This window comes from Doryrhamphus excisus, chromosome 7 (genome assembly GCF_030265055.1).
Source record: "Doryrhamphus excisus isolate RoL2022-K1 chromosome 7, RoL_Dexc_1.0, whole genome shotgun sequence".
NCBI lineage: Eukaryota > Metazoa > Chordata > Actinopteri > Syngnathiformes > Syngnathidae > Doryrhamphus > Doryrhamphus excisus.
This window is the reverse complement of record NC_080472.1, coordinates 17,841,556-17,869,508: the sequence shown is the minus strand read 5'-3', so window position 1 is coordinate 17,869,508 and position 27,953 is coordinate 17,841,556. Positions and strand designations below refer to the sequence as shown.

The 27,953-nt window shown below is 40.9% G+C and overlaps 2 protein-coding genes across 17 annotated transcripts in view; one reads left to right on the top strand and one right to left on the bottom strand.

The window, feature by feature from the left end:
* Positions 1 to 27,953, bottom strand: part of pphln1 (periphilin 1) — a 104,425-nt gene that overhangs the window by 27,084 nt on the left and 49,388 nt on the right. For 14 of the 15 annotated variants that reach the window (XM_058077686.1, XM_058077693.1, XM_058077698.1 and 11 more), the window contains one exon: positions 13,672 to 27,041. The exons of the other annotated variant lie outside the window; for it this stretch is intronic. In XM_058077686.1, coding sequence (XP_057933669.1) covers positions 26,769 to 27,041 — 273 coding nt within the window. In that variant the 3' untranslated portion in view covers positions 13,672 to 26,768. Of the gene's footprint in view, positions 1 to 13,671; positions 27,042 to 27,953 lie in introns of those variants that run through there. 15 annotated transcript variants of the gene reach the window in all.
* On the top strand, positions 61 to 26,374 carry prickle1b (prickle homolog 1b). Of its 2 annotated transcripts, none has more exons than XM_058077675.1 (8): positions 61 to 300; positions 18,627 to 18,824; positions 19,193 to 19,306; positions 19,910 to 20,047; positions 23,212 to 23,415; positions 23,491 to 23,677; positions 23,766 to 24,716; positions 24,802 to 26,374. In XM_058077675.1, exons 2-8 carry the CDS (start codon positions 18,636 to 18,638, stop codon positions 25,716 to 25,718), a joined length of 2,700 nt encoding a protein of 899 aa, XP_057933658.1. In that variant the 5' UTR covers positions 61 to 300; positions 18,627 to 18,635; the 3' UTR covers positions 25,719 to 26,374. The 2 variants fall into 2 exon arrangements, with proteins under 2 accessions (XP_057933658.1, XP_057933657.1); XM_058077674.1 differs by lacking the exon at positions 61 to 300 and adding an exon at positions 15,839 to 16,670.

The following is a 27,953-nucleotide window of genomic DNA, read 5'->3' as shown; positions in this document are numbered from 1 at the left end:
AGGAGGAGGAAGAGTAAGAGGAGGAGGAGGGGGGATGGAGGGTATTTTTTTAAGCCAATAGGCATCCAGCACTGCTAATATCATTCCTAGACTCTCCAAGTTAGTGCCAGAGCTGCACACACACACACACACACACACACACACACACCAACTCCCTCCTGTTCATTCTCTCTCTTCACTCAAGTGTTGAGATGATCCTGCAGAAGGTTGCCAGTTGCTTTTAGTGGCTCGAAATTGAGCACGGATGCCTTCGCAGTGACTTTTTTTTAATCAGGAATATTCAACCTTCAAGCCTCTTGGGTGAGTTTTCTCCTTTTTCAGACTAAGATTATTTACTGAAAGCCAACACAGCTTTCAAAGATGCATTTTTTTTTTTAATCCAGTGGAAATTTCAGGTACTGTGGGAATTTTCGGCTTTAAAAGTGTAAAGATGCAGCTAATACGGGGGTGCAAGGTTAGCTTTCCAGATGTGTGGACTCAGCTGTTGCTTGTCACTCAGGTGGTCCCGCTGCCTTTCTCTTGCCTGTTTTTATTTTTATGAGCGTGCCTCATAAACCTGCCGGTGTGGACCAAGTAAAGCTACAGCAGTTGCAAATATTGACTTATTGAAGAAAGTAATAACGATCTATCGCAAACGTCGTGTTTGTTGGAGGGTTTTTCATCATGAAAAAGTGGTGAAAAATGCAAACTGGAGCACTGATGGTGAGTAAAGTTTGAGCTGTCACTGCAGTGGTATGCCAGCTGAAGCTAACAGTGGCCTCTAGTGGTGACACAAGTTATTGTAAACAATTTTGGAAGTTTTGTTATCATTTTTACACATCATATCCTATGCAAGATTAAAAGGGGTGGAGTCTAGCGATCACAGCTGATACCCGGGAGTGAAGGGTGAGGATCAGGTGACCGAGGTGTGTGTCTCCCCTCTGTGGGGGGCCGTTCTCTGCTGGGGGGGAAGCTAAGCAATGCTAAGCCTTTGTTAATGAGTATGTATCTGCGTGTGTGTGTGTGTGTGTGTGTGTGTGTCCTTGTCTGTGTGTGGCGCTTCCATGTGAGTGTGCCTCTTCCTGCTCATACGTAAATGTGAGTGTGTGCGGAAAGGGTGTTTTTGGGCCCGGTTGGGAGTTAAGCTGCGGTTAATTGGTCAGCCATTTTCCAACCACGCGGGATGGCCAACCCAAGCGCTCATGTACAACAAATGCATTTAAACATCTACTTTGCACCCTTGACCTTTTAAAAGTACCCATATTAGACTATTTAATATCAAATTTAAATTATAATATGGACTCTCACCAATAATACAATCAAGCCTCATATGTTTCTCGTCACAAATTTTCACCAAAATGTGCAGAGTTGACAAAGCTTTTTTTTCAGATGTGTAGCAAAGCCTGCCTAAAGTGGGCGGGCTCATCTAGCTAGGCTGTGTCCATAAGGAAGAGTTTTTTTCCTTCATGACATAATGGCTCCTTCTTCTCAAGAAGTCACTTTTACTGTTGACAGAGCTTGAGGCTTTTTTTCAGATGTGTAGCGAAGCCTGCCTAAAGAGAGTAGGGGCTGGCTCTTCTAGCAAGGCACCTTACCCCCAGCAAGAATAATGATGTCACATTTACATTAAAGACATTACGCAGGCTGCAGAAAGTCATGGTGTGTAACATACCGTATTTTCTGGACTATAAGTCGCTCCAGAGTATAAGTCGCACAAGGCCAAAAATGCATAATTGGGTAGAAAAAAACACAAGTCGCACTGGAGTATAAGTCGCATTTTTTGCGGGTAATTTATTTTACAAACTACTTGTAAAACTACTTGTCCTCTTGTAAGGCAAGTTCTAACAATAAAATAATAATACATTTTATTTGTATAGCGCTTTTCAGAGTACTCAAGATGCTTAAAAGTGAAAAAAGGAATAAAAAATAGAGTTGATTTAAAACATAGTAAACGATGCATTAAAATACAATATCCATACATTCATTCAGAGCTAAAACAAGGCTAAAAGCGGCTAATAGAAGCTAATAGTGAACAGGCTGAATAGGTGTAAGATATGCTAACACAATGGTTATTCCACTACACAAAAAATAAACATGAACAGAAAAAGTGTCCAGTGTTTATGTAACATAAACAGTTTTTCGATTTATAAGTCGCTCTGGAGTATAAGTCGCAGGAACAAAAAAGTGAAAAAAAGTGCGACTTATAGTCTGGACTTGTGACCTGCCCCGATATGAACAAAATACTGTATTTTCTGGACTGTAAGTCGCTCCGGAGTATAAGTCGCACAAGGTCAAAAATGCATAATTAGGTAGAAAAAAAACGCACGTAAGTCGCATTGGAGTATAAGTCGCATTTTTTGCGGGTAATTTTTTTTACAAACTACTTGACCAAAACAGACAAACACAACAAATAAACATGAACAGAAAAGATGTCCAGTGTTTATGGAACATAAACACTTTTTTCATTTATAAGTCGCTCTGGAGTATAAGTCGCAGGAACAGCCAACCTATGAAAAAAAGTGCGACTTATAGTCCGGAAATACGATAAATTACCTGCAAAGAATCCGACTTATACTCCAGTGCGACTTATGTATGTTTTTTTCTACCTAATTATGCATTTTTGGCATATTTTCTGGACTTATAGTCCAGAAAATACGGTATTTTGTTCATATCGGGGCTGGTTTGACATCTGACACTGGACAAAATTTTGACATTTTATAGCACCAATGTTTTTTTAGCCGATCTTTGACTCATCTCTGAGAGCTCCACAGTACCGGAGTCTACACACATCAGAAAGAGCGACTCCAGTGAGTCCAGAAAATTCGGTAATTGGAGCTCATTATTAACATGAACAGAAAAGATGTCCAGTGTTTATGTAACATAAACAATTTTTTTCATTTATAAGTCGCTCTGGAGTATAAGTAGCAGGAACAAAAAAGTGAAAAAAGTGGAGTATAAGTCGCACAAGGTCAAAAATGCATAATTAGGTAGAAAAAACACACATAAGTCGCATTGGAGTATAAGTCGCATTTTTTGCGGGTAATTTTTTTTTACAAACTACTTGACCAAAACAGAATAATAATAATAAATAATAAATAAACATGAACAGAACAAATAAACATGAACAGAAAAGGTGTCCAGTGTTTATGTAACATAAACAGTTTTTTCATTTATGAGTCGCTCTGGAGTATAAGTCGCAGGACCAGCCAACCTACGAAAAAACGACTTATATTCCGGAAAATACGGTACATATGTTTCTGAAACATACTCTTGGCAATATACTGGCGAATGAGTAAGTTCCACAAGACCCACTTTCGGTATTAGCTTGTTGACAGGTTAAGCCCTGTCTCACCTGACCGCACGTCACCAAGGCTACGTTCAGACTGCAGCGTATGACGCCTGCCCAATCCCGATTTGAAAAATGATTTGGGTACTATTTCAACCATTTACTTTTCCATTTCACAACGGTTTGAAATGACAAAAAGTCAGCCAATGTTTGTTTTATCCTCGGCTTTTCTACCCCTCACAATTTTCAACTGAACAGAACCACATTTGAACATATCGTATGTCAGAAGATCGTGCATATTTTTGTGAGAGCGATAGCTCCCCGATAAGTGTCTCCTTCTTCCGAGGTCTTTTGTTTTGTCATATGCGACCCAGATTCTTATTGTCGGCCTGTAGTTTGAGTGCCAGAGAGGAAATCCAGCCTGAGAGATTGTTTTGATATTGTTGGACACTCTCCTGGAAAAACCCTCAACAACTACAAAAGGCGGGGGGGGGGGGGGGGGGGGATACGGATGGACCGGTCTTTTGGTCACATCTGGTCCCAGCGGTAAAACCGAGCCCAAAAAGGAGCTTCACAAATGCACATTTTACAGGAATAGCGGCTTATATTCTCAGGTGAATGTCATTTTAAAGCACATTTCAGATTAGTGAGAAACATTTCGGGTGTCTTGCAGCTGCCTGACTCATGATTTAAGGACCCGAGCTGTCAGATGTTTCCATGCACAGAGCACAGACTGGAATTAGATCAAACAAATTGCACTAATAAGAAACATAAACATGAATGTGATCTATATATGTGTGCGCATGTGTCTTGGTGAGGCGTGTGTGTAACACTGTCCCGTCTGTGTGCTGTCTGTCAGTCTCGGACCTCAAACCAACATGCGCACACACTGGCATGTTTGTGCAGTCGCACACTGGAATTAATCGCGCACCGGGGTGTGTAAATCATTCAAACCTCAGAAAACACACTTGCCTAGCAGCCATTGCCTCTAGCATGTGTGTGTGTGTGTGTGTGTGTGTGTGTGTGTGTGTGTGTGATGTTCCAGTAAGCCAAGAAACACAACTGCTAATAATGACAAACAGAAGCAATGGGAACAAATAGTTTCAATGGGGACTAGACGAGTTTAAAAAAATGCAAAAATCAGACAAAACTGAAACAGATTTAGGCTCCAAATTGCGTCCATGTTTGCAAAAGTTAACTCTTCTTTTTCTACTTGGCAAAACACGCGACTCTACTGTGTTGCAATCGGTTTTGGATCAACATTTGCAATAAAAGGAATGTATTTATTAGATGAGATGTATAGGTACTCACTACTCCTGAAAAAATGATGAAACCCCCCCCTTGTTACTTCAGTTTTTGTTTAATTTTAATGCCTGATACAACTAAAGGTACATTTGTTGTTGTCGTCATTATATTTGTCCGGGCATGTATCCTCGGAATGTTCTAGAAATAGCATCTTGGGAAAAAAAGTAAGGAAAAATCAATCAAAAAGCACAATATAAAGTGGAAAGGCTTAAATTCTGTACTTTAAACTAAAAATAACACAAAGCTTTCCCTTTAAATCATAAAAAGTAAAGTAGAACACCCCTACTGGGCACCCCAAGTCCAAACTAACTAACTACTACCTTTAGTAATTTTACTAGGCATGACAATCAAACAGAAACCAAAGAAACAACCGTCATCTAATCATTTTTTCCATGACTGTATATTAACTGTGTGTTATATACTAGTGCTTCTGTAGCCATATGAATTATGGTGCGTTCAGGGACCGCTTGACGATAAACATTAGCAGTAAATCATAAAGACATAAACACGTACGGACTGTGGTACATTGTATGTGTATTATGTGAGGTATGAATAAATTAGTACCTATGAACTTAGGGTGAATGAGATGAAAATACATGTATTTAAACATAATTGTTTTGGATCAGGGCGGCACGGTGAACGAGTGGTTAGCGCATGGGCCACACAGCTAGAACACCCAAGTTCAATTCCACCCTCGGTTATCTCTGTGTGGAGTTTGTATGTTTTCTCCGGGTACACCGGTTTCCTCCCACATTCCGAAAACATGCTAGGTTAATTGGCGACTCCAAATTGTCCATAGGTATGAATGTGAGTGTGAATGGTTGTTTGTCTATATGTGTCCTGTGATTGGCTGGCCACCAGTCTAGGGTGTACCCCGCCTCTTGCCCGAAGACAGCTGGGATAGGCTCCAGCAACCCCTACGACCCTCGTGAGGATAAGCGGTAGAAAATGAATGAATGAATGTCTGGTGTAGTTGCTCAAAGTTGCTAGCTCTGAATCACAGGTCTTAAAACCAAGTGCCAAATCTATCTGTAGCAGTCAAAATTTATCTGTGGCAGGCCAAATATATAAACATGTGCAAGAAAAACACCAGCATGGTCCTATTTATACTATTATGACATGAAAACAGGCCTCACAGCTTGGAGACCCGAGTTCAATTCCACCCTCGGCCATCTCTGTGTGGAGTTTGCATGTTCTCCCCGTGCATGCGTGGGTTTTCTCCGGGTATTCCGGTTTCCTCACACATTCCAAAAACATGCTAGGTTAATTGGCGACTCCAAATTGTCCATAGGTATGAATGTGAGTGTGAATGGTTGTTTGTCTATATGTGCCCTGTGATTGGCTGGCCACCAGTCCAGGGTGTACCCTGAAGATAGCTGGGTTTTGGATCAAAAATCCACAAATATTCATGGATCCAAACCAACAAAAATCCCAAAGCATTCCAAATGTCTCTCCCTGAAAATGTGCTATGGACAAATAAGATTTTGATATATGTTGATATATTTTCTAACCACTTTCATACTTTTGTGTAACCCTGCAATAAAAACATAAACCAGATAAAAAGTCAAGTATTACAAATCCGCCGACACGGTCCATCATATTATGGTTGCACGGGGGGTGGCGAAGAGTGCGGTGTCTCAATGTTAGCATACCGGGGGGTTGTCAGTTCTACCTCCATGACCATTAATAGGGATCTTTCTGCTCCGGTGGTTACACACTGAACCGTGCAGGCCGCACTGGCTGCACAAGGCTGGTATTATGGTCAGTTTGCGGCGAGGACAAGTCAGCCAGACTTTTTTTTTTTTTTTTTTTTTTGAGTAAACGCAGTACATGAATTGTGAGCCCGCGGAGCCAAGTGAGACTCCCCTGCTTGCGAGCGAGAGTCGCTTCGGCACCAACTTAATTACCTGTACACACAGCTCTATTTGATGATGATTAAAGCCCTCTCTCTCACACATACATGCTCAGAAAAACCTTCCCAGACACCGCCAGTCTCCAGCCACGCAGACATAAAAAGGTGATGATTATTAGATGATAATAGTTAAAAGGCTTGCTAGTATAATTGCACGGATAGTAAGAAGATGTCTTTGCAACAAGCATATAATTATCGCTGCTTACATGCACACTCAGAGACAGTAACATAAATTATGACATTTTGTCGCCGTGTAAAAATATCCTCCTGCCAAATTTTGGTGGACCACATGCCGAGATAAAGGTTGCGATAACAATCAAACCTCCGAGCTAATGCGTGATGTCAAAAGTGCATCGCCATGGAAGCGCAAACACTCTTGTGTGTTGTCAGTGAAATGATGACATTTGGGAGTATTTATGGTTTTGTATGCACGAGCGGTGCTGTGAGCTCAGTGTGGCTGATCAAAACACGATGAACAGCAATGGAAACAGCTTATCTTGCATTTGTTTGTGGCGTGCAAAGAGTTGTTTTTTTGTACGAGTGGTCCAAATACACAAGTACATTTTTTTTAAAGAAACAAAAAGAACAAACAAAAAAAACTTAAAATGTATTACGGAAAGCAGGAAGTGAACAAATGTAATCTGATGCATGTTCAAATTAAATAAAACCATTACAATTACCATATTAGGAAAGCAGGAAGTGAACAAATGTAACAGTTACTGATTGTAAAAGTACCAGATGGAGGGGTAGGATTGAATAAGCTTTGCTTCTTCCTACTCCTTTTGGACATGTGGAACTGGGAACTGATTATGGGATGCATTCAATTATAATCTGATGCATGTTCAAATGAAATACAACCATTACCATTACCATATTAGGAAAGCAGGAAGTGAACAAATGTAACAGTTACTGATTGTAAAAGTACCAGATGGAGGGGTAGGATTTATAATAAGCTTTGCTTCTTCCTACTCCTTTTGGACATGTGGAACTATGAACTGATTATGTGATGCACTTAATTGTAATCTGATGCATGTTCAAATTAAATAAAACCATTACAATTACCATATTAGGAAAGCAGGAAGTGAACAAATGTAACAGTTACTGATTGTAAAAGTACCAGATGGAGGGGTAGGACTAGTTGGCTTTGCATTGCTTTTACAAAAATCTCGAAGAATGCACCTAGCATGGCAGTTTTGCAGCTAAATCTCCAACGGGAGTGATAGCTACAGGATGAAATATAACATGATCTTTTGACCCCTGGGGGGTTCCCTGTCTCTCAGACATCTTCCCCTGAGGATTTCATCCAGAGGGGAAATGGTTTCATCCAATCTGATGCCACTCAAGAGTCAGGAAGCGACTAGAATTGAGTAAGGGGAAGGGCTGTGAGAGCTGTATTTGTCCAACAGCTGCACATATTTTGTTATTCGGTCGCATTGCATGTCTGACTTTGCACACAGATGACAAAAAGCCAGATATGAAAGCCGGTGAAGTAGGACAGTGCAAACATATAATTTGCACATTATAAAGGTAGGCTATTATTTTTTAAGACAGTTACTGTACGTTTTTTTTTTAATTTGCACCCACCTCGCTTCAGGGCTGGCAAAGTGGGCAGGCTTTGTTTCCTTGACTTTGCAGTGTTTCTTCTCCAAAAGAGAAAGCACACAGTGGTTAGCTGATGAAAGCTTGGGGCTTTCCAACAGCAAGGCCCGACTGATACAAACAGTAATCTGGCTGTTGTCTGGGTTACATTGCTATGAGATCCAGTTCTTCTGTACCACTTTTGTTGAAAGTGAGCTTTGAAATAACCTTTCCATTAATGAGGTACTTAAAAGTGTCTGTGGTGTTTTTACAGGATTTACCAAAAAAAAAACATTATCTCCAAGCAGCTACCTGTGAAATCAAACATGCAAGAGCTTGTTTGTGTACATACTGTACCACCGCTTCTGTTACTTTGCATGCATTTCTAATAATTCAGTACAGTGGTCCTTTTTGGAGAAAACACAGGAGTCCCTGTGGTGTAAACTTCTCCTGGAATGCCCTTCAGGGCCCTTCCCGACATCTGGTTGTGGATGGACAGCTTGGAAGTCCAAGTATGTCCATTGGAGCCCCTTTGGGGGGGGCCGTCGTGCACATCATTACGGCCGTCCAATGACTTTGTTTGCTTGAAAGCCTATCATTTGGTTCCGAAGGCTACAAATATGCTGTAGATCCTTTAAAAACCACTTCCTCTAGCTATTCCCCTCTTCCATCTGTTGCAGATTAGTCTTCAGTGTGTGTTTAGAGAGCTGAGACCACGGCCGTGCGGGACTGATAGTAAAACCCTGAGGGTTTTAGTCGAAACAATCAGGTTGGTCCAAATTGACAGAGGGGGGCCATCTGAGGATATGGCGTGATTGTAAGGATTGACAGGCTTTCCACTTGGAACGGTCCCATTTAACCACAGAAGAGGCGATGATGCCACTTTTCCATGTGATTGCAAGTTTATTCAAAGCCATTGTCACGTAGCCTCAATATCTGTCGCCCTCATGGCATCCAAACCCGCTGCTAAAAAGCAACGTGCTGAGCTAAGCAGAGAGTCCTCTCAGCTGTTTTGTTATCCGTCTCTGTGGCGCTGGCTCGGTAACCCACATAACGCTCGACAAAAGCGCAGACGGGATCTGGTGAAAGCTGATACAGTTTCACACACACGCCCCCTCTCTGCAACACCTGAAACTGTGCCAACCCGTGTGGGCTCAAGCAATGCCAGGGTGACTCAGCCTTGCGATTCAACTAGCAAACTGAAGTCAACTCTTAGCGACTTCAACTTCTATCTGATGTACCGTCCCTTCGGGGGATTGCCATTAAGCGCTGTGTACACAAACCCAATCCCCGGCCTACATTTATCTATTATACAAAATGCATTGTGTGCGCAAATGTGATGCAAACATGCTGGCTGTCTTTCCCGATGTTATTCATACCTTTGATTGACAGCATGTCTTTTGGCTCACGCATGTGACATGCAGTATATCATTATGAAATACAAACCGCCACATGAGTACCAAGAATTCCTCAGGCCAACGCTCCAATATAGTTTTCTTGCAGGTTCACCTTAAGTGCATATTTTATTTTTGGTCAGTGGTATGCTATTTTTTTCATATTTAAAGGGACTGTTTGCAGTGGGTTCCTTCAGCTGCCTAGAGGGCGCCAACATTCAATTGTGCTGTTAGCATACTGCCAGTACGCCAACATAACACGTCGGCTAATGATAGCAGTTTGGCAAAGTTTAGCTCATGTTAAGTATTATTGAATGTAAAGTATAACCTATCGTAACAACATAACTGCAAATTGTTGATGTCCTGTCTGAGGATGCTTTTGTGTTTTACGCAGTTACGCAGTTTAAAGACTATGTTACAATTTTTTTTAACCATAGTCTGGCCGCAGATCAGCTGCAGAGGTTCTTTGCAAGACAGACTTACGCACTTGGTGCGTCGTCCATACGATCAATGTGTGTCAGGTTTTGGGTAAATGTCAATATTTTCGTATGTTACACTCGCAGACAACGTATGTGTGTCATCCACCACATGTGCACCCCATATATGTCATTTGTAATTGTGAAACTAAATATACTTTTTTGGTTTTAATCACTAAATAAGTAATTTGGAGCAAGGACTGGTGGCCAGCCAATCACAGGGCACATATAGACAAACAACCATTCACACTCACATTCATACCTATGGACAATTTGGAGTTGCCAATTAACCTAGCATGTTTTTGGAATGTCAGAGGAAACCGGAGTACCCGGAGAAAACCCACACATGCACAGGGAGAACATGCAAACTCCACACAGAGATGGTCGAGGGTGGAATTGAACTCTGGTGTCCTAGCTGTGTGGCCTGTGTGCTAACCACTCAACCACCGTGCCACCCCGATCCAAAACAATTATGTTTAAATACATTTATTTTCATCTCATTCACCCTAAGTTCATAAGTACTAATTTACCTTACATAATACACATACAATGTACCACAGTCCGTATGTGTTTGTGTCTTCATGCTTTACTGCTAATGTTTATTCGTCAAGTGGTCCCTGAACGCACTATAATTCATATGGCTATGGAGGCACTCGATGGCTGAGGGTGGGATTGAACTCGGGGTCTCCTAACAGTGAGGTCTGCTCGCTAACCACTCGACCGCCATGAAGCCCCTTAGATAAGATTAAATCCCAAAAATTAAGCAATTGAAAAAGTTACAAAAATCACCAGGTAAAAAATAAATAAATAAATATTATAAATAATAAATACATTTAAAAAAAAACAAGAATCACCAGGTAAAAAAATAAATAAACATATAAGAATTATAAATTATAAATACATTAAAAAAACAAGAATCACCAGGTAAAAAATAAATAAATAAAAATTTTAAATAATAAATACATTAAAAAACAAGAATCACCAGTTAAAAAATAAAAAAATAAATAAGAATTATAAATACATTATAAAACAAGAAAATAAAATAAATAAAAAAATTACTTACATAAATAAATAAATAAAAAACAAGAATCACCGGGTACACACACCAAGTTAGGAAAATTCCCACTGAACCAAACGTTCAGCTAAGAAATTGGGAAAAAAAATAGTCCCTACTGAGTCAATGTTAGAATCCGATCCCCACCAGGACAGAAATACTGTACATACACACAATCCCATTCCCACTGACCTCTGTATTCTGGATTCTATTAAAGCGGTGAAGGAAATCAAATCAGCGCAGGATAAGAAGCGTAAGGCTGCATTGTTTCCTAATAGGTATTACACGTCTGTGATGGCACCTTTCTCACTTACATTGCAGTTCCTCAGTGAAATGGTAAGTGTGTGTGAAGACCCCCCTTATCTCCCTTTCCATGTTAATGTCATCTCAGTGCAAAGTGTCAAAATGCTTTTACCTTACAGTGCTCGGCATAAGATAATTAGATATTAATATAATGTATCAGTTAGTTAACATTGTTAAGGTGATCAACTAATGAAGCCACAATCTGAGAAGCGGATTGATAGAACTGAAGGTAACTAAAGCCGCTACTTCACAGCCTCTTCCAAAGCGCCTTTGCCATTTACTTGACAATTTCCTGCATTTTAGGGTATTTTTACGGCTGCCTCCATTGTCCCTGAGGCGTTTAAGTAACACCCTGTGGTGGTTAGTAAATATCCGCGTCAGGTTTTATGACTCCAAAGCCCAAATCACCCATAGTTTCAGAGTGTCAGGGAAAATTAACACTGAACTGAGCAAAGACCTCTGCTTGGCACTTAGCTTTGGGACTAAGCTTTGGGCTAACCGGGAATGGATCGGAATAATGACTGAGGGTTTTGGTCCACAGCTGTGCATCATGGCCTGAGGTCAAGGCGTATTAAAATCTGAAACAGATACAGCAGATATACTTAGCTATGATAATCTGCGTCATAAATTGCACAGCATTCAGATTTAGACATGTCGCCCGCGGTGATTTATTGTGTCAGGGCTTGTCAACAGGAGGGTGATGTGTTAAATATTTCTGGTTACGCTCCGCTCGCAAGGAGAACAACTGACAAGTACAAATTAGTTGTTGTAGTTGGTGGCATGGCGTTCTGGCATTGTGCTTAAAGCACGGTCCGCCCCTCCCTACACGCAGAACACGCGCTGTGCGTACGGCGGGCCCCCACGGTCCATGAAGGGGCCTCATTTTGTGGAAGGGGGCGCATTCTTGGCAAATGCGCAATGTATGATCATTGCTGTCTGAGGCCCAGACAACAAAAAGTGGATGATTGACAGCTTGTAATGTGGTGTAAATGGTATAGCTGTTGCCATTGAATGCAGAGGTTGTGGGTTCAATGCCAGATTTTTTTTTTAATTCTGGTTGTTATTTTGCTAAAACAAAATGTGTGCATATTACTCATTATACAATCATTCTGTAATGGGGATTTATGGGGGCTCCAATAATGAAATTAAAGCTTAAAAATCTGATTTTAATAAACACAACATACATAAAAAGGCTACTTTGCCCTATAAGCGGCTTTAACATGAAGAATAGACTCCATTTGCTTTTTTTTTTTTTCAATAATGGTATAGCTTCTGCCATTGAATGCAGAGGTTGTGGGTTCAATACCAGATTTTTTTTTTAAATTCTGGTTGTTATTTTGCTAAAAAAAAAATTAAACAATTGAATTCACATGTGTGCATATTACTCATGATACAGTCATTCTGTAATGGGGACTTAGGTATGAGATAATAATGAAATTAAAGCTTAAAAATCTGATTTTAATAAACACAACATACATAAAAAGCCTACTTTGCCCTATAAGCGGCTTTAACGTGAAGAATAGACTCCATTTGCTTTTTTTTTCCCAATAATGGTATAGCTGCTGCCATTGAATGCAGAGGTTGTGGGTTCAATCCCAGATTTTTTTTTTTTTTAATTCTGGTTGTTATTTTGCAAAAAAAAAATTATTAAACAATTGAATTCACATGTGTGCATATTACTCACGATACAGTCATTCTGTAATGGGTACTTAGGTATGAGATAATAATGAAATTAAAGCTTAAAAATCTGATTTTAATAAACACAACATACATAAAAAGCCTACTTTGTCCTATAAGCGGCTTTAACATGAAGAATAGACTCCATTTGCTTTTTTTTTCCAATAATGGTATAGCTGCTGCCATTGAATGCAGAGGTTGTGGGTTCAATCCCAATTTTTTTTTTTAAATTCTGGTTGTTATTTTGCTAAAACAAAATGTGTGCATATTACTCATGATACAATCATTCTGTAGTGGGGATTTATGGGGGCTCCAATAATGAAATTAAAGCTTAAAAATCTGATTTTAATAAACACAACATACATAAAAAGGCTACTTTGCCCTATAAGCGGCTTTAACATGAAGAATAGACTCCATTTGCTTTTTTTTTTCCAATAATGGTATAGCTTCTGCCATTGAATGCAGAGGTTGTGGGTTCAATACCAGATTTTTTTTTTAAATTCTGGTTGTTATTTTGCTAAAAAAAAAATTAAACAATTGAATTCACATGTGTGCATATTACTCCATGATACAGTCATTCTGTAATGGGGACTTAGGTATGAGATAATAATGAAATTAAAGCTTAAAAATCTGATTTTAATAAACACAACATACATAAAAAGCCTACTTTGCCCTATAAGCGACTTTAACATGAGGAATAGACTCCATTTGCTTTTTTTTTTTTTTTTTTAAAAACAAACCGCACCACAACAAGTCGAGACTTGTCATCGCCCGTCTTGCAATTACAGTTCGGGGGAACTGCAGGGGGACGTTGCCTCTTGATATTTGCAATGTAAGGACTCATTGAACCCCACTCGTACCTCCTGGGGGTGGGCGTAACAGTGGTGGTCGTAGAGAGGAGGTGTGAATGACTATTATAAATGAAAACTGAGTACTGTCGCATAATAAAAGCCTCCCCGCCGACTCAGGACAGGCGGAATTAGCATTTGATTGATCAGATGTGCAGGCAAGCAACAAGTGGTGCGTTTTGTACTCAAAAAGGAACAAATCTAAAGTATTTTATGAAAGTTAAAATCAGCCATTCACTCTCTAAAGCACTATACGGACATCATGTGTTTGTATTGGCAAAAGCTAGAGGGGTCATAGGTGACTGCATAAACTCTCCATTAGTTACGTTTGTGAGCATGAGTGTCGGACATGTGAATTGGACCACAGAATAATCAATTCAACACATGTCTAATAGCTCGGCAAAAAAGCGACATGACGTAGCAGAGGGGAAAAAAAAACTCGCCATGGATCCAAACCAGTAACAATATCAAGAAAACTCATTTTGCAGCAGGAACAATCCGTTGGAAAAGTTTCTTCTCTTAAGGGGAAGCAGATGAGACAAGGTCAACGTTCCTATTGTGTTCCCTAAAGAACCACAAGTCCAGACCCGGTGTGAAAGGCTGATATGTGTCTATTGTGTGGGATGAGGCCACTCATGCTCCATTCAGGCTTTCCTAACCGAGCTCATTGTTTGCCTCCATTATCGTAGCTGCTTTCGGATACACATGGAAATACATGGCCATTTCAACCCAATGCAATTATTATTATATTATCACATTTTCCATTATTATTGCTTTATATGGCAGTCATAGAAGAAATCGTATCTTGTCGTCTTTCTCAATTATTGTAACTTTATGGAGAACATATTGAAATACTTTGACAATCATTGGAGCATAAAGAATAGCTATAATATTCCAATATATACCCATATATATGGGTGAAATCATCTTTTTTCCTCACAGCGAGGTGTCAATTTTTCATTAATGTTGCCAAATGTGGTTCTTTTTCCACTGAAATTGATACAAGCGTGCGGAGAATCATTATCTTTAACAGAAAGTGACAAAGACAGTATTAAAATAAGTCATTTAAATGTAACCTACAGTCAGTTTTTGACAAATTAATTTATTCATAGCCTTTCTCCATCCATGCATATACAAAAGGGGTGGACAAAATTGAGTTAACAAAATTGTCCGGGGGGGGGGGCAGAACATATATTTAACACAAACAAACTATTTTATGCTTATAATTTTCCTTGAATTATTTGTCTAATTTTAGCTGTAAAAGTGTTATACTATCAGCTGTATGTTCTCATGTCCCTTTTTTCTTCCAAGAGGACTTTAACGTCACACCACATCAAACTATGTAATTTAATTATGCAGTTTTTTTTTTTACTAAATAAGACATCCGACTTGCAAGTCATGTTTGTATGTTAAAAGTTGCAATACTTTGAAAGCAACTGGCAGGCCGGATTCAAACGCTTGGTGGGCCTAATGTGGCCCCCGGGCCATAGTTTTCCCACCCTTGATATACAATATCTTAAGGCAGAGTATATTACAATGCTCAACATGAGGGGTTTTCAAAGTGTGGCACCGTTTGGAGCTCATCCCAGACTGTTTTCGCCGTAGGAACAACAACAACAACAAAATACTCAGCTGAGTAAGTTTGGATAAAAAAAAATATTTTTCTTTATTTTACTCAAGCTGCTGTGCAGAGGACCTGCCTCACACCTCTTCTCTAGAATAGTGCTCTCATAGTGCTTACTGCACAGGAACAAAAAGGCTCCTGTTTTTGTTTGTTCAAATAATATTACCCTCCCGACTTCATCGCAGGGAGACGAGTCCGTCCTCCATCTCCGTCCTCTTAAGCGAGTTAGCAAACCGAGCCATTTCTCATTTGTAGCTGCTAATTTGGCATGTGACAAACAGTCCCTCGTCGTCCCCTCTGTTAAGTCATTTAGGCGGGTTGTCATGGGGTGGAGTGAGTGGGGTGGGGGGGACGAGCCAGGGCGGGGGGGCGGCTGTCTTTGTCCGTCCGGACAATTGAGTAAACTCATTTTTCATCCCGGAGCGTCTTAAATGATGGCTGTTTTTCAAGGCTTTCACAATGACATATGGTTGTGACCTTGTCCAAATAATGTCACCTTCAATCTGCCTCGACGTGGGGGCCAAGTCACTCGTGCTCGCTATTGATTTGCTTTTTTTAATCAAGTGGACTGTTTTTCTTCAACTTTTTACCCCCATAACTTATAAAGAAAGGTTGATATATTTGAAGCCAGACTAAGTTAAATGGGTTTAGTTTGAAAAAGTGCTGCTTTGAAGCATAAAAGGTCATAATTTCAATATGTTTTATGAGCCTGTCATACTGTTAATCAACAATAAGGGTGGAATTTGAAGTGTGCACCGCTACACTGTACATTTATCTGTATTTAGTTTAGGAAGAGCGGACGTATCATCTGGCACTTTTCAGTCAAGTTGGTGGAGGAAAAGGGTGTGTGTTAGATTGAAGTGCAGTGGCAGGCTATTTGCTGGTGAGGGGGAGGAATGAGGGCGGGGCCAGAGTCTGCAGACTTGCCTACAACACTCATGCACTCCCAAACACACTCAACACATCTGAGGCACTCACAGATAGAGACATCATCTCTCTTGGACCTTGGAGGATTTGTGGATGCTTAAATGCATCTGCAGAGTGCCTCCTTAACGCCAAGACAGGAGCAAAGAGAGGGGGAATTGGACTTTAAGACTAAGGTGGATCTGGAACTGATTAGAAGGAAAGCCATATGGGCTTTGATGCTGCAGATATGAAGTTTGGACATGGTGTCGCTGGGAGGAAGTGAATTGAAGGTTCCGATCAGGTGGACAAAAAGATGCTTTTCCTTGAGGTATGAACTAAAAATGATCATATAATGCGTTGCAAATGAGACGGTGAAGTAAATGGCAGTATATTTATGTGTGAGCGCAAGTGGCCTCATTCCGGCACCCATTTGGCCCTAAAATAACACACTTCACCAGTGAAAGAGGGATGACCTCGGCCTTTGAACTCCACCGTTTAATGCTTTTCCGAAACATTTGCTTTCTTTGCGTGAACATTTGTCTCCAAATTGAGCTCTAAATATCTATTCTGTTTTATTTCTGGTAATATGTCATTACCATTTTAAGGAAATTATGATTTATTCAAAAGGCGACTTTTTCCAACCCACCATTCCTGCTCGCAGTGAAGGATAAACTCTTTGAAAAGTGTCAGTCAAGCGGGGGAGGAGCATGCAGTTAACCGTTAGTCGGCTACATCTGGCCCGTGTTTACACAGGCCCCGATGTTCTGACTCTTTAGACGCCTTATTTAAAAAAAAAAAAAAAAAAGTGCCACAACCTTCCCCCTGTCACGTCCACACTGCTGCCAGCATCCAGAGGTGGTGGGTGTCTGGTGGGTGTCTTACATACTGCAGACGGGGTAGGAAATCATTCAACCCAAGTGTCTGATGCTCAGTTTGGACTCTTAGAGGAAAAACTGCACTTCCGGAATAACAAACAAAAAACAGACTGTGTACATATATTTATACTGTTTATTCTGTATATTTTGTATTTCCATTTTTTAAATAGATGTGTCTGCTTCTACTTCACCAAAACAAATTCCTAGTATGTATTTGATCATACCTGGCAATAAACCGATTCTGATTCTAATGAGGGAATTAGAATCTAAAAGTATTAAAAATATTAAGAAATGACCCATTATATAGGTTAAATAGGTTTTCTATGGTTGGTTCTGGTGCAGACTAAATAAATGCATTCAGTCATTACCGCATCCAAAACTGTAATTGTTGAGAAACCACCAAATAAATCTGATACTGGTCCTAACTAGGATACCTGAGATAGTCGAGTAGAACAGGTGAAAAAGACATATCTCCAAAGTGATAACATTATCTAGCCAACCATAAAACCTGATAGATTAGTCACAGAAGAACAAAGCAACACTCAAATACCCCTTTGTCCCATGACAGGAGCTTTGCTCGGGCCCTTTAAGAGCATTTTTTAAATGTGCAAATGTCCTGTTTTGAGGCCCCGGGCTTTTCTTAAACGGAACTGTATGCTAATCGAAAGAATGCTAATACTTGTCCAGCTGTGTGTCTGCAGTTTAAAGCGACAGACGTTTTTCTTTTGTTTGCGATCCAAATTTTTCATTCACAGCCAAGCACCACAGTTGACCCAACAGTTAAAGTCAAGTAGCATGCCATTGTTTTGCCAATAGAGGCCATCCACATCCGAAATGACGCTGATAGTCATAGATCACACCTATGTGACCTTTGGGAAGCTGGTGTGAAGCGTACTTGTTTGCCCCCAAACAAGTTCTGTTCTGGTGCAGATTTGCATGTGAAAGAGACTGGGGGGGTAAATCACAAGTCATTTTTACCCCCCCCTACAAAAAAAAGACCAAAGCACTGCTATCAGATAAGAGGACAGCCTTCTTCATGTAGTAGTATGCAGTCGATTCAACTAATCCAATAGTCCGTTTATGCTGTGATGCATACAGCGACAAGTCATCTGGTCGTGGTTGGCTTACGTATGTTATTACACAACCTGCTAACAGATGTTTGCTGGCTGAGAACATTAGTTTATCCAAGCCCACCGTGTGCGGGTTTTAAAAGAACGTACAGTACACATATGTCCTAAAATGTACAAGGCACAATTTACATAATGTAGAATTAATGGCAAAAAGCCATGAGATTTTTCCATTACACATCCTCCGAATGGCTTGTTAAGTGCTGTTTGAATTTCTATCAAACATCAAAGGAATTAAAATAAAATATTATACTGTTTTGTTTTTTTTTCCTCTGTCTGCAGCGCCCGTACATGATGAACCTGGAGCGCAGTGAACGAGGGGAGCGGTTATCGCATCGAGGCCCAGAGATGGAGCCTGTTCCTGGGGTGAAAAAGGGCAAGGTGTCCATGAGTTTCCAGAGAAGCTCCACCTCGGATGACGACTCGGGTTGTGCGTTGGAAGAATACGCATGGGTGCCTCCAGGACTTAGGCCTGAGCAGGTTAAGACCTCAACACTGTTACAGTTCAGTTTGCGGCTAATCGCTAATGGCTAGTTTGTGTGTTTTTGCATGTTGCATGCCTTTTTCCTCCCCGCAAAATACTCAGAATACGTAAACATTTTATACTTTTAGTGGGAAACGGGTTAAGCAAACATCGCTCGCTCGTGTGTCCAGAGAGATTTCACAGTCGGTTGCCTGTGACAGGATCAAGATTGACATGTTTGGCCGGCTGAATCGAAAAAATAAGAGCGTGCACACACAGTAGCAGCCATTCTCCATTCATTGATTCCATATTTGTGTCCTCATTCATTCCAAAGTGTGATGGTTGCAAGACGACTACAAAAACTAATACCTTCTTGCATCTGCAGGTCCAGATGTATTTTTCCTGTCTGCCTGAGGACAAGGTTCCGTATGTTAACAGCTCTGGTGAGAAACATCGAATCCGGCAACTCCTCTACCAGCTGCCGCCTCACGACAATGAGGTAAAGCTATGAAGAACTTGTAAATTATGTGTCACTTTTTTTTTTTCCTCTGAGAAATGTGTCACAGAAAGGAGAGGACGCTGTTAGCAATAAAATGCCAGCAGCTGATTAAAGCTTAGACTAACACAAACAAAACAATGGCCGCGCTGCCTCGTCTGTAGAACAGCTTTATGGTGCGTAAAGCAGCACTCCTTTCACATCTGCACTGATAAGAGTTTACATTAGAAGATACGGCGGAGGGCTTTATCAGGCCACACGAGGGGCTGGGCCGCTCCGTCTGACTGAGGTGGTCTCTATATAAACATTAGTGTTTGATGGGGTGGTTTTTTATAATGTTTGTTAGTGATTGAGGAGAATTCCTTGCGTAACTGTGGGTAGGGAGGGAGAAAGTGCACACCCGCATGCTGTTGGGATAGTCGCTGTCTTTTATCTGGGCATTCATCACCTTCTCTAAACACAAGGAAGGAGTTTACGTCTCGCCCATGCCATCCTTTCAACAAAAGCCTCCAGCGGATGACTTTCAAATAAACTACTTTTTTTCAGACTGCATTATTTCCTTTTTGGCAGCAACAATAAAAAAAAAACAACTTTTGTCTCGAATAGGTTCGTTACTGCCAATCTCTAACAGAGGAGGAGAAGAGGGAGCTTCACATGTTCAGCGCCCAGCGGAAGAGAGAGGCACTCGGGAGGGGAACGCCCAAGATCTTGCCCCGAGCTCTGCAGCACACTCGCTGTGAAAATGTAGGTAGCACACACACACACACACACACACATACACACATTAACGAAGAGGTCATGTAGGAATCAGGCAGAAAAAACAACCTCTGTGCTATTTATATCTTAAGCTTGTCTGATTGGCTGATGTAGTTTGGAACTCTCTAATAAATCTCCCTCATTATTTTTGAGAAGAAATCCAATGCTCAGTTTCCTCAAGCGGTCTTGCCGATTTCCTGCCAACAATCTAGAGCTGCAACAGGTTCATACACCTAATACAACCGTTCCAAAATCAGTCTATGGAAGAACTACAAGCGGAATGGCATCCAAGTTCCAACAATTCCCATTTGGATAAGCATCCAATAGTTAAAGGGTTCTTACATGAAGTTCTGTTGGAATTTAAATATGTATTGTCGAATAATTATTCAAATTAATGTATTATAACATAGCGCCATATTACAACAGTAACCTCATGGCACTTTACACATGAAGGTTACAGCTATATGATGTCGCAAAAAGCTACTCAAATTCTTCCATATCTTATTATTGTGTGCAAATATGTGGTAATAACTATAAAAGCAATCTTCACTCACTAAATGTACTGCAAAAAAGGTCAGTAAGGATAATTCATAATGCCGCCTACAGAGAACATACTCACTCCTTATTTCTAAAATCACAAATACTTAAACTTGCTGATATAGTTCATCTTCAAACAGCTAAAAATAACCAATTAGCTAAAAATGTCATTCAGTACTTCTCTACAAGAGAGGAGAAATATGATCTCAGGGAAGAAGTACATTTGAAACACTTCTATGCTAGGACTACGTTAAAAAGCTATAGCATTTCAGTATGTGGAATCAAACTATGGAATGGATTGAGTAAGGACCTCAAACAATGCACAACGATGAGCCAATTCAAGAAACAATACAAGCAGTTGATGTTTGCTAAATACAAGGATGAAGAGTCTTCAACCAGTCATGATGTGCTATATATATATATATATATCACTATATTGACACTTACTATGGTACCCATTATGTCATTGTATGGTCATATCACCTCATACTTTGGTACGTGACAAAAATAAAATAAAATAAAAAATACTATATTGGGAAAGCAGGAAGTGAACAAATGTAACAGTTACTGATTATAAAAGTACCAGATGGAGGGGTAGGATTTAATAAGCTTTGCTTCTTCCTACTCCTTTTGGACATGTGGAACTGTGAACTGATTATGTGATGCATTCAATTGTAATCTGATGCATGTTCAAATGAAATTAAACCATTACCAAAATGAGTCAGGGAGATGGTGCCATAACAGAGGAGCCTGATACCTGCCTTTCTACTCATAAAAATGGTAGGAGTTGCAAGTAGCGAGTAAGTGTAAATGCTGGGAGCGCAGTATTCAATAGTATACCAGGCTGTGGTTTGCTTTATGCAGTATGTAAGAAGGACGTTAAGTTTGAGGTCATCCAGCTCTTGATGTCTTTAAGACATGCATGGAGTTTGAACAGCAGATCAGTTTTGGTAGGTTTCATTGATAAAGAGTTGTGTGTGATTAATGTTTTTTATTGATATTTCCTAAGGGGGACATATAACAGTACACATCCTAGCACAGAGCCCTATGGGATGCCACGTATGACCTTCACGTGTCTGGATTCTTTAATAATAGATGCAAACTGCAGGCGATTGGACAACTAAACTTAATTATTATCCCCTGTTTTGTGAGATCTCAACCAACACAGAATCCTTGTTTACATGCAAGATGTCCTTACGGAAAACATTCCTTCAACATTGAACAAATTAAGTCCTAACCGATGAGGAAACCACATCCTCACGTCACCACCCCAAACACAGATGCTAACTAACTCATCCAATAATGAAAAGCAGTGACACATGCTCACACAAACACTAATCCGTACTGGAAATGCCACCCTGTCACCAATCCATAGTGTCATACTCAGGCCATATGTCATATAAGACATGCTTTTGTATACCTAGACCCGTGACTGCACACATGTTCACATACAAATATACGAGTCTCCAGTTTCCGTCATTCTCAGGGACATACATAAGCCAAGGCCCCCTGTCTGTCCACTCTCGGAATAATGGCAAACAGCTGGGCATGCAATGCTATCGGTGTCCCCTCGCTCTTCTGGGTTAAATAAAGACCCGTGATTGCACCTTCAGACATGCTTTGACAACCTCTCTGGAGACATGTGATCTTTGTCGACTCAAGACAAAGCCGGTGAGCTCTGTTCAAGCTCAAGAGATACACTGAATTATTTAGTGCAGTTTTCACATCCCTATCACATGGTTAGTAACTTTACACATTTATTAAAAACAATTTTTTTTTAAAACAATTTCTACAAGAAAAGCTCTGATAAAACATTCCACTGTTCTCAAATATCTTACTTTTTATTTTTCTACACAAAATAAGATGAAAAATAATCAAATCGAAAATCAATCAATCAGTAATAAATAAATATAATAATAATAATAAAACAGCAAATAATAAAAACTTAACAAAACCACATATAGTTGGTGGGTAGACAATTTTTTTTTTCAGATTAAAATTAACAAAGCATTATTAGAGCCCTGTAGACAAAACACGACTATAGTCGCATTTATACTCTTTTTATTTACATATTGCGCAACTGCAGGGTCTTGAGACACATGCTAACTCGCAAACTAGAGAGCTAGCGACCTAAACGGTAGCCTTCAAGTTATTTCCTTTAAACTTAAATAGCCAAAAACTTACCACTTCCACACGGATAGGGAGGATAACAGTTATTTAACCTTTAACATGAACATTAATCAAACGTAATAATTTTTTCTGGGTACATGATACCATACAGCATCCATATCAAACTTGCGCGGGCCGCACTAACATTAAACTTTCATATCAAGGCGGGGGCCTCAATCTAGTGTCCGCGTAGGGCCGCGTGTTTGAGACCCCTGCTCTAAGGTCTCGTGTATGGCGATGGCATCTTTTATTTGCTGGTGCTGCATTGCTCAAGTGTAACCGGCATCAACACGTCTATTTTGAAATGTTGTCCTACCACGATGTGAACATACAGTACTTATGAACAGATTTATTCCTATTCCAGCTTAATTACAGTGTCTTAACTGTAAGCCACTGCATTAGCAAGATGCCTACAGTGTGAATATGTGGCATATGTTATTTTGCAGTGTGAAGGTGGCATCAATGGAGGGGAGATGGCGATTTTTGCCTCCAGAGCTGGATCCAGCCCCTGCTGGCACCCAGCATGCTTTGTGTGCGTCACATGTCAAGAGTTGCTTGTGGACCTGATCTATTTCTACCAAAATGGCAAGATCCTTTGCGGGAGACACCATGCTGAGCTTCTGAAACCAAGATGTTCTTCATGTGATGAGGTAAGCAACGGCGGTGTCATCTATGATCGTGTTTTTGCGTTTAACCGTTTAACCGTGTACGTATTTCTCCAACAGATTATCTTAGCGGACGAGTGCACAGAAGCGGAGGGTCGTCACTGGCATATGAAGCACTTTGCCTGCTTCGAGTGTGAGATAATGTTAGGGGGGCAACGCTACATCATGAAAGAAGGTCGGCCATTCTGCTGTGGCTGTTTCGAGTCGCTGTATGCAGAGTACTGTGAGGCTTGTGGTGAAAATATCGGTAAGTCAATTCGAATTCGAGATTCAACAGCTTTCATTGCAAAAATACACGTTCCTTTCCCCGATTTAATGGACCGTTCGTCCCACAGGAGTAGACCACGCTCAAATGACCTACGAAGGAGGACACTGGCATGCCACAGACGAGTGCTTCGCTTGTGCCCAGTGCAAGACCTCCTTGCTCGGTTGTCCCTTCCTCCCGAAGCAAGGTCGCATTTACTGTTCAAAGGCCTGCAGCCAAGGAGAAGATATCCACGCTTCTGACTCGTCCGACTCCGCCTTCCAGTCTGCTCGCTCTCGTGAATCCAGACGCAGCGTCCGCATGGGGAAGAGCAGCAGACCCTCAGAGCAGTGGAGAGAGTCACAAGTCCTAAACGCTTCCACCACTGTGTCCGCATGCGAAGTTGATGAAGATGTGGATATTGCTGGGCAGAAGCTTTCCCATCTGGGATTGGATGACGAACGGTTCTGGAGAGATCGTGAAGACCAGGATGCCGGCGCTGAGGAGGACCCAGAAGAATGGGCCCAACATGAGGACTATATGACTCAGCTCCTGCTGAAGTTTGGCGACCAAGAAATGTTACACCAGATACAGCAGCCATCCCTAAAATCTCCAAGTTCCAGTAATGAAAGAAACCGTCTCATAAGCGTTTCTGATCCTTGGTTAAAGCCAGAAAACCTGGGAATCATTGCCTCATCTCCTACCCCTACTAGTCCCACCCAGAGTCAGACTTCCAATCCATCCCGAGCCAACAACCTTAGCCCGAGACTCATTAGCAAGAAGCATCTTCCTGAAATGTACTGGACCCAGTCACAAGATGGGTTAGGAGACTCGGCGTATGGAAGTCATCCAGGACCTGCCAGTGCTAGAAAGATTCAAGAGTTAGACTTGGATCAGGATCAGGATCAAGGAAAACACGCTCTGTGGCCAGACAATAGGCAGTGGTACCAAGATACACTGGAATGTATTGCTGATGAGCTGAGGAAGGCTGGCCAGGGTGTCGGAGACTCTATGGACTCCCTAGCGCTGTCAAACATCACCGGTAAGGAAGAAGATACTTATTTGTTTTAAATTCCCAATATTCCCAAATAAAAATGCCTTTAAAAAGAAATGTTCTTATTCCGTAGGTGCATCGGTTGATGGAGATGGCAGGGACAGGACGATGATCTACTCCCTGCATGCGGTGCAAGATCCTTTGGTGGGAGATGGCTGTGAGAAAATGAGCAACATGGGGACCTTTAACTCCTCTCATCTTCATCGCAGTACCAACTCTCTCAATCTCAACATGGAAAAAGAACAGGAAAAAGAACAGGAAGTAGACCTATCAACAAGAGGAGGACTTTGCTCTTTGTACGCTCATTCCGAAGCGCCACCATCTCCGTTTGTCCATGCACCTGCTCTGAGGAGAACCAAGTCACAGTCCAGGCCTCCTCAGATGGTGAAGTTCACAGAAGATACTGTGGACAATGGATACAATGATAGTTTTGAGGTTAATATTAGAAAGCATCCCATGAGTGAGAGACCGCAGAGGAGAGTATTCGCTACCGATGAGGCGGGAAGAGACAGAAGCCGCCCATCCAGTCATCATGGCCGCAACAGACAGCATCACCATCACAGTAGGCACCACAGGAGCCGTAAAACCCACTCGGATATTGCTCTTAATGTGGTTCCTTTAGAAAAAGCGCAGAGACCCTATCGACAGCACAGACAGAATCTAGTTAACCCTCGACATCCTTCTCCGAGACAGCCTCTGGCCTACTCTCAAACCCCGTCAGACTACATGATTCAGGAGGCATCTCAAGGAGATCCTCGAGTTGAGCGTTTCATGGGTCTGTATGAGGATGAGTGGTGTTCCACTTGCTCGTCATCATCGGATTCTGAGGAAGAAGGATACTTCCTGGGTCAACCTATCCCCCAGCCTAGACCCGCTGTGCGCTACTATGCAGAGGACTACCCCAGGGTCACCGCCCTCTCTACCCAAGTCCGTGGCTCAAAGACTGGTCGCAGAAAAAGCCACCGCTCCAAGAACTGTATCATCTCATAAGGCTAAAAACTGCATTCAAACTCTAAAATGCACAAAAAAGTGTTTTATTTTTTTGATTGTTTAAATGTTTTGTACAGGTTTTTAAAAACTATGTTCCGTTATAATTTGGCTTACATTTATGTAAGGATTTTTAATAGCGGCAATGACGAAATAGAATCTGTAAATTGTAGTCCTAAATGTGTAAATTCATTTCAAATTGTGATTTAATGTGATGCACGAGCTGCAGAATGGCCTTTGTAATTGTGTGCGGACAAAAAGTACATTTTGAGTGTTCTTAAAAATGGTTTTGCAGATATACATACAGTGTACACGGTCAAAGGTGGATACTAATAGCAGTAGGCTGAAACTAACCAGATAATTATTTAATGAATATTAGTAAAAAAAAAAATGACTGTATATACTAAGTTAAGATTTTAATATTTTCTTATATTGGTTGTTTAAATAAGTGTGATTGAAGAAAATACCAGCTGTAACTAAGCACACAAACCTTGTTCATAGTTTAAGCAAGGTGCCGTTTCTTAAGTGCCAGCGTCTATTGCAACAAAATATGTAAAGCCTATATTCAACCCAAATATTCACCACGCCTGTTGTGTCATAACCAGTTATATACCTAGTATTGTAAAGACGCTTGGAATAAAATATTTTTTTTTGCAAAACCGCAGAAATAGTCGTACTTTCTCCAGGTTTTGTGACATTTTGTGTGTAATTCCCGATATCAAGTACAACCCTTCAACAAAATGACATTTACAAATACAAAAAGTACAACAAAAGTATTTTTTTTTATTTGAAAAATGTCAGAATTTATATTGGTGATCCCCAAATGAGGAGCTTAAACACGTGGTCTTTTTTTCCCACTGACTTTCAACAGAGAACACCAACATGTAAAATTATTTATAGACTCAAAATTAACACTGGTTAACCATCACCCCCTGTGCTGGTAAAATGTGTAAATCCTGGAAATGCAGCGTGCGTCCTGTGATCCACAATGTGTCCAAATCCGTCCGCTGTGGTCAAAAGTTTATCCTGCAATGTTCTGTCAGGCTCCTTTTGTCAGTAAGTCGAGCTGTGATTGATGGCCGTCTTTGAAGGTTTATGACTGCTGTGGATTGCCGAGCTGGTGGCCGAGTCACAAGTGGGGGTTTCCGGCTGATGTATGACCTCGTCCAGTTCGCTGATAAAGTGTTTGAGATCCTCAAGGCAACGTTCACGGATCTCCCCGAGGTTCTCTCTGAGAGGGACTTGTAGCTGCTTCTCCAGGTTGGGATCTTTTGCCACCAGCATCTTCACCACCATTCCAAAGGTTTCACAGTCCTGACGGTACACCTGAGGGACGGACAGGGAATATAAAATGTTTTGTGTGCATTTTTTAGGAGGCAAATAAGGTTTGAAGATAAAATGATGCACTAGTTCAGAGAAGTTGCTTTCCTCTTGCTTCATCCTTCACCTAGGTGTGAACATGCTTGTTTTTAACAGTCCTGGGCTGGACATGGTGGCGTCAACGCACAGAAAGGATCTTCTTGACTTCCATAAATGCCCTTTATAAGACAGTTTCAAAGGGGGCATCCTTTCCAGACAAAATGGTTTCCAGTTCTGATAAAACTGCAGCTCTGCTTTTGTCTTCAATGGCAGCCATTGTTTACAATTTTGTAGGGATATCCAAAATACGTCCGTTGCTTCCATGTCTATCATTGGTCCAGAAGATGGAAAAATAGTTCCAGGAAATTATGCGGTCACTCTCCATTGGGTGTTTATTAGTGTGAGAAATTATTGTATCAGCGTATGTCAGGAAGTATCCAATTAAGTATGTGAACAAAGAACGTCTGAATACAGGCCATGTAGATGGAGCAGCCCTGGAACAATGTGCTAAAAATACACGTCCCGTATTATAAATGACTTCCCCCCCGTTATCCAAACAGGAAGGAAAAGAGCTGTTCTTGACTCTGGGTGGGGCAGACTGAACAGAGTGAAATAGTTTTGTCTAATTGTCTTATTGACTCGGCATTAGAATGATGCCGGTGTACACGTGAGCAGTCAAAGCATGGCTACCTTGCCGCCCAATTTTAGAAAAGACGTTTTTCTGATCTGCTTCCATCTTTGAAGCTAAAACAAAAGACGGTCTAAAATGTCTGTACCTTTGTCTAGTAGCCAAAATATATTTAGATTAAATCAAACACCCTTTTTGTGTCACAGCCTGGAATGTGTGGTTGATTGCTGATCATGCCTTGTCTGTCGCTC

Bases quoted from the DNA above. Each gene is read 5' to 3' on its own strand.
- prickle1b (XM_058077674.1), top strand. The intron at 23,416-23,490 runs GTAAGCAACGGC...TTTCTCCAACAG, and splicing joins GATGTTCTTCATGTGATGAG to ATTATCTTAGCGGACGAGTG. The intron at 24,717-24,801 runs GTAAGGAAGAAG...CTTATTCCGTAG, and splicing joins AGCGCTGTCAAACATCACCG to GTGCATCGGTTGATGGAGAT.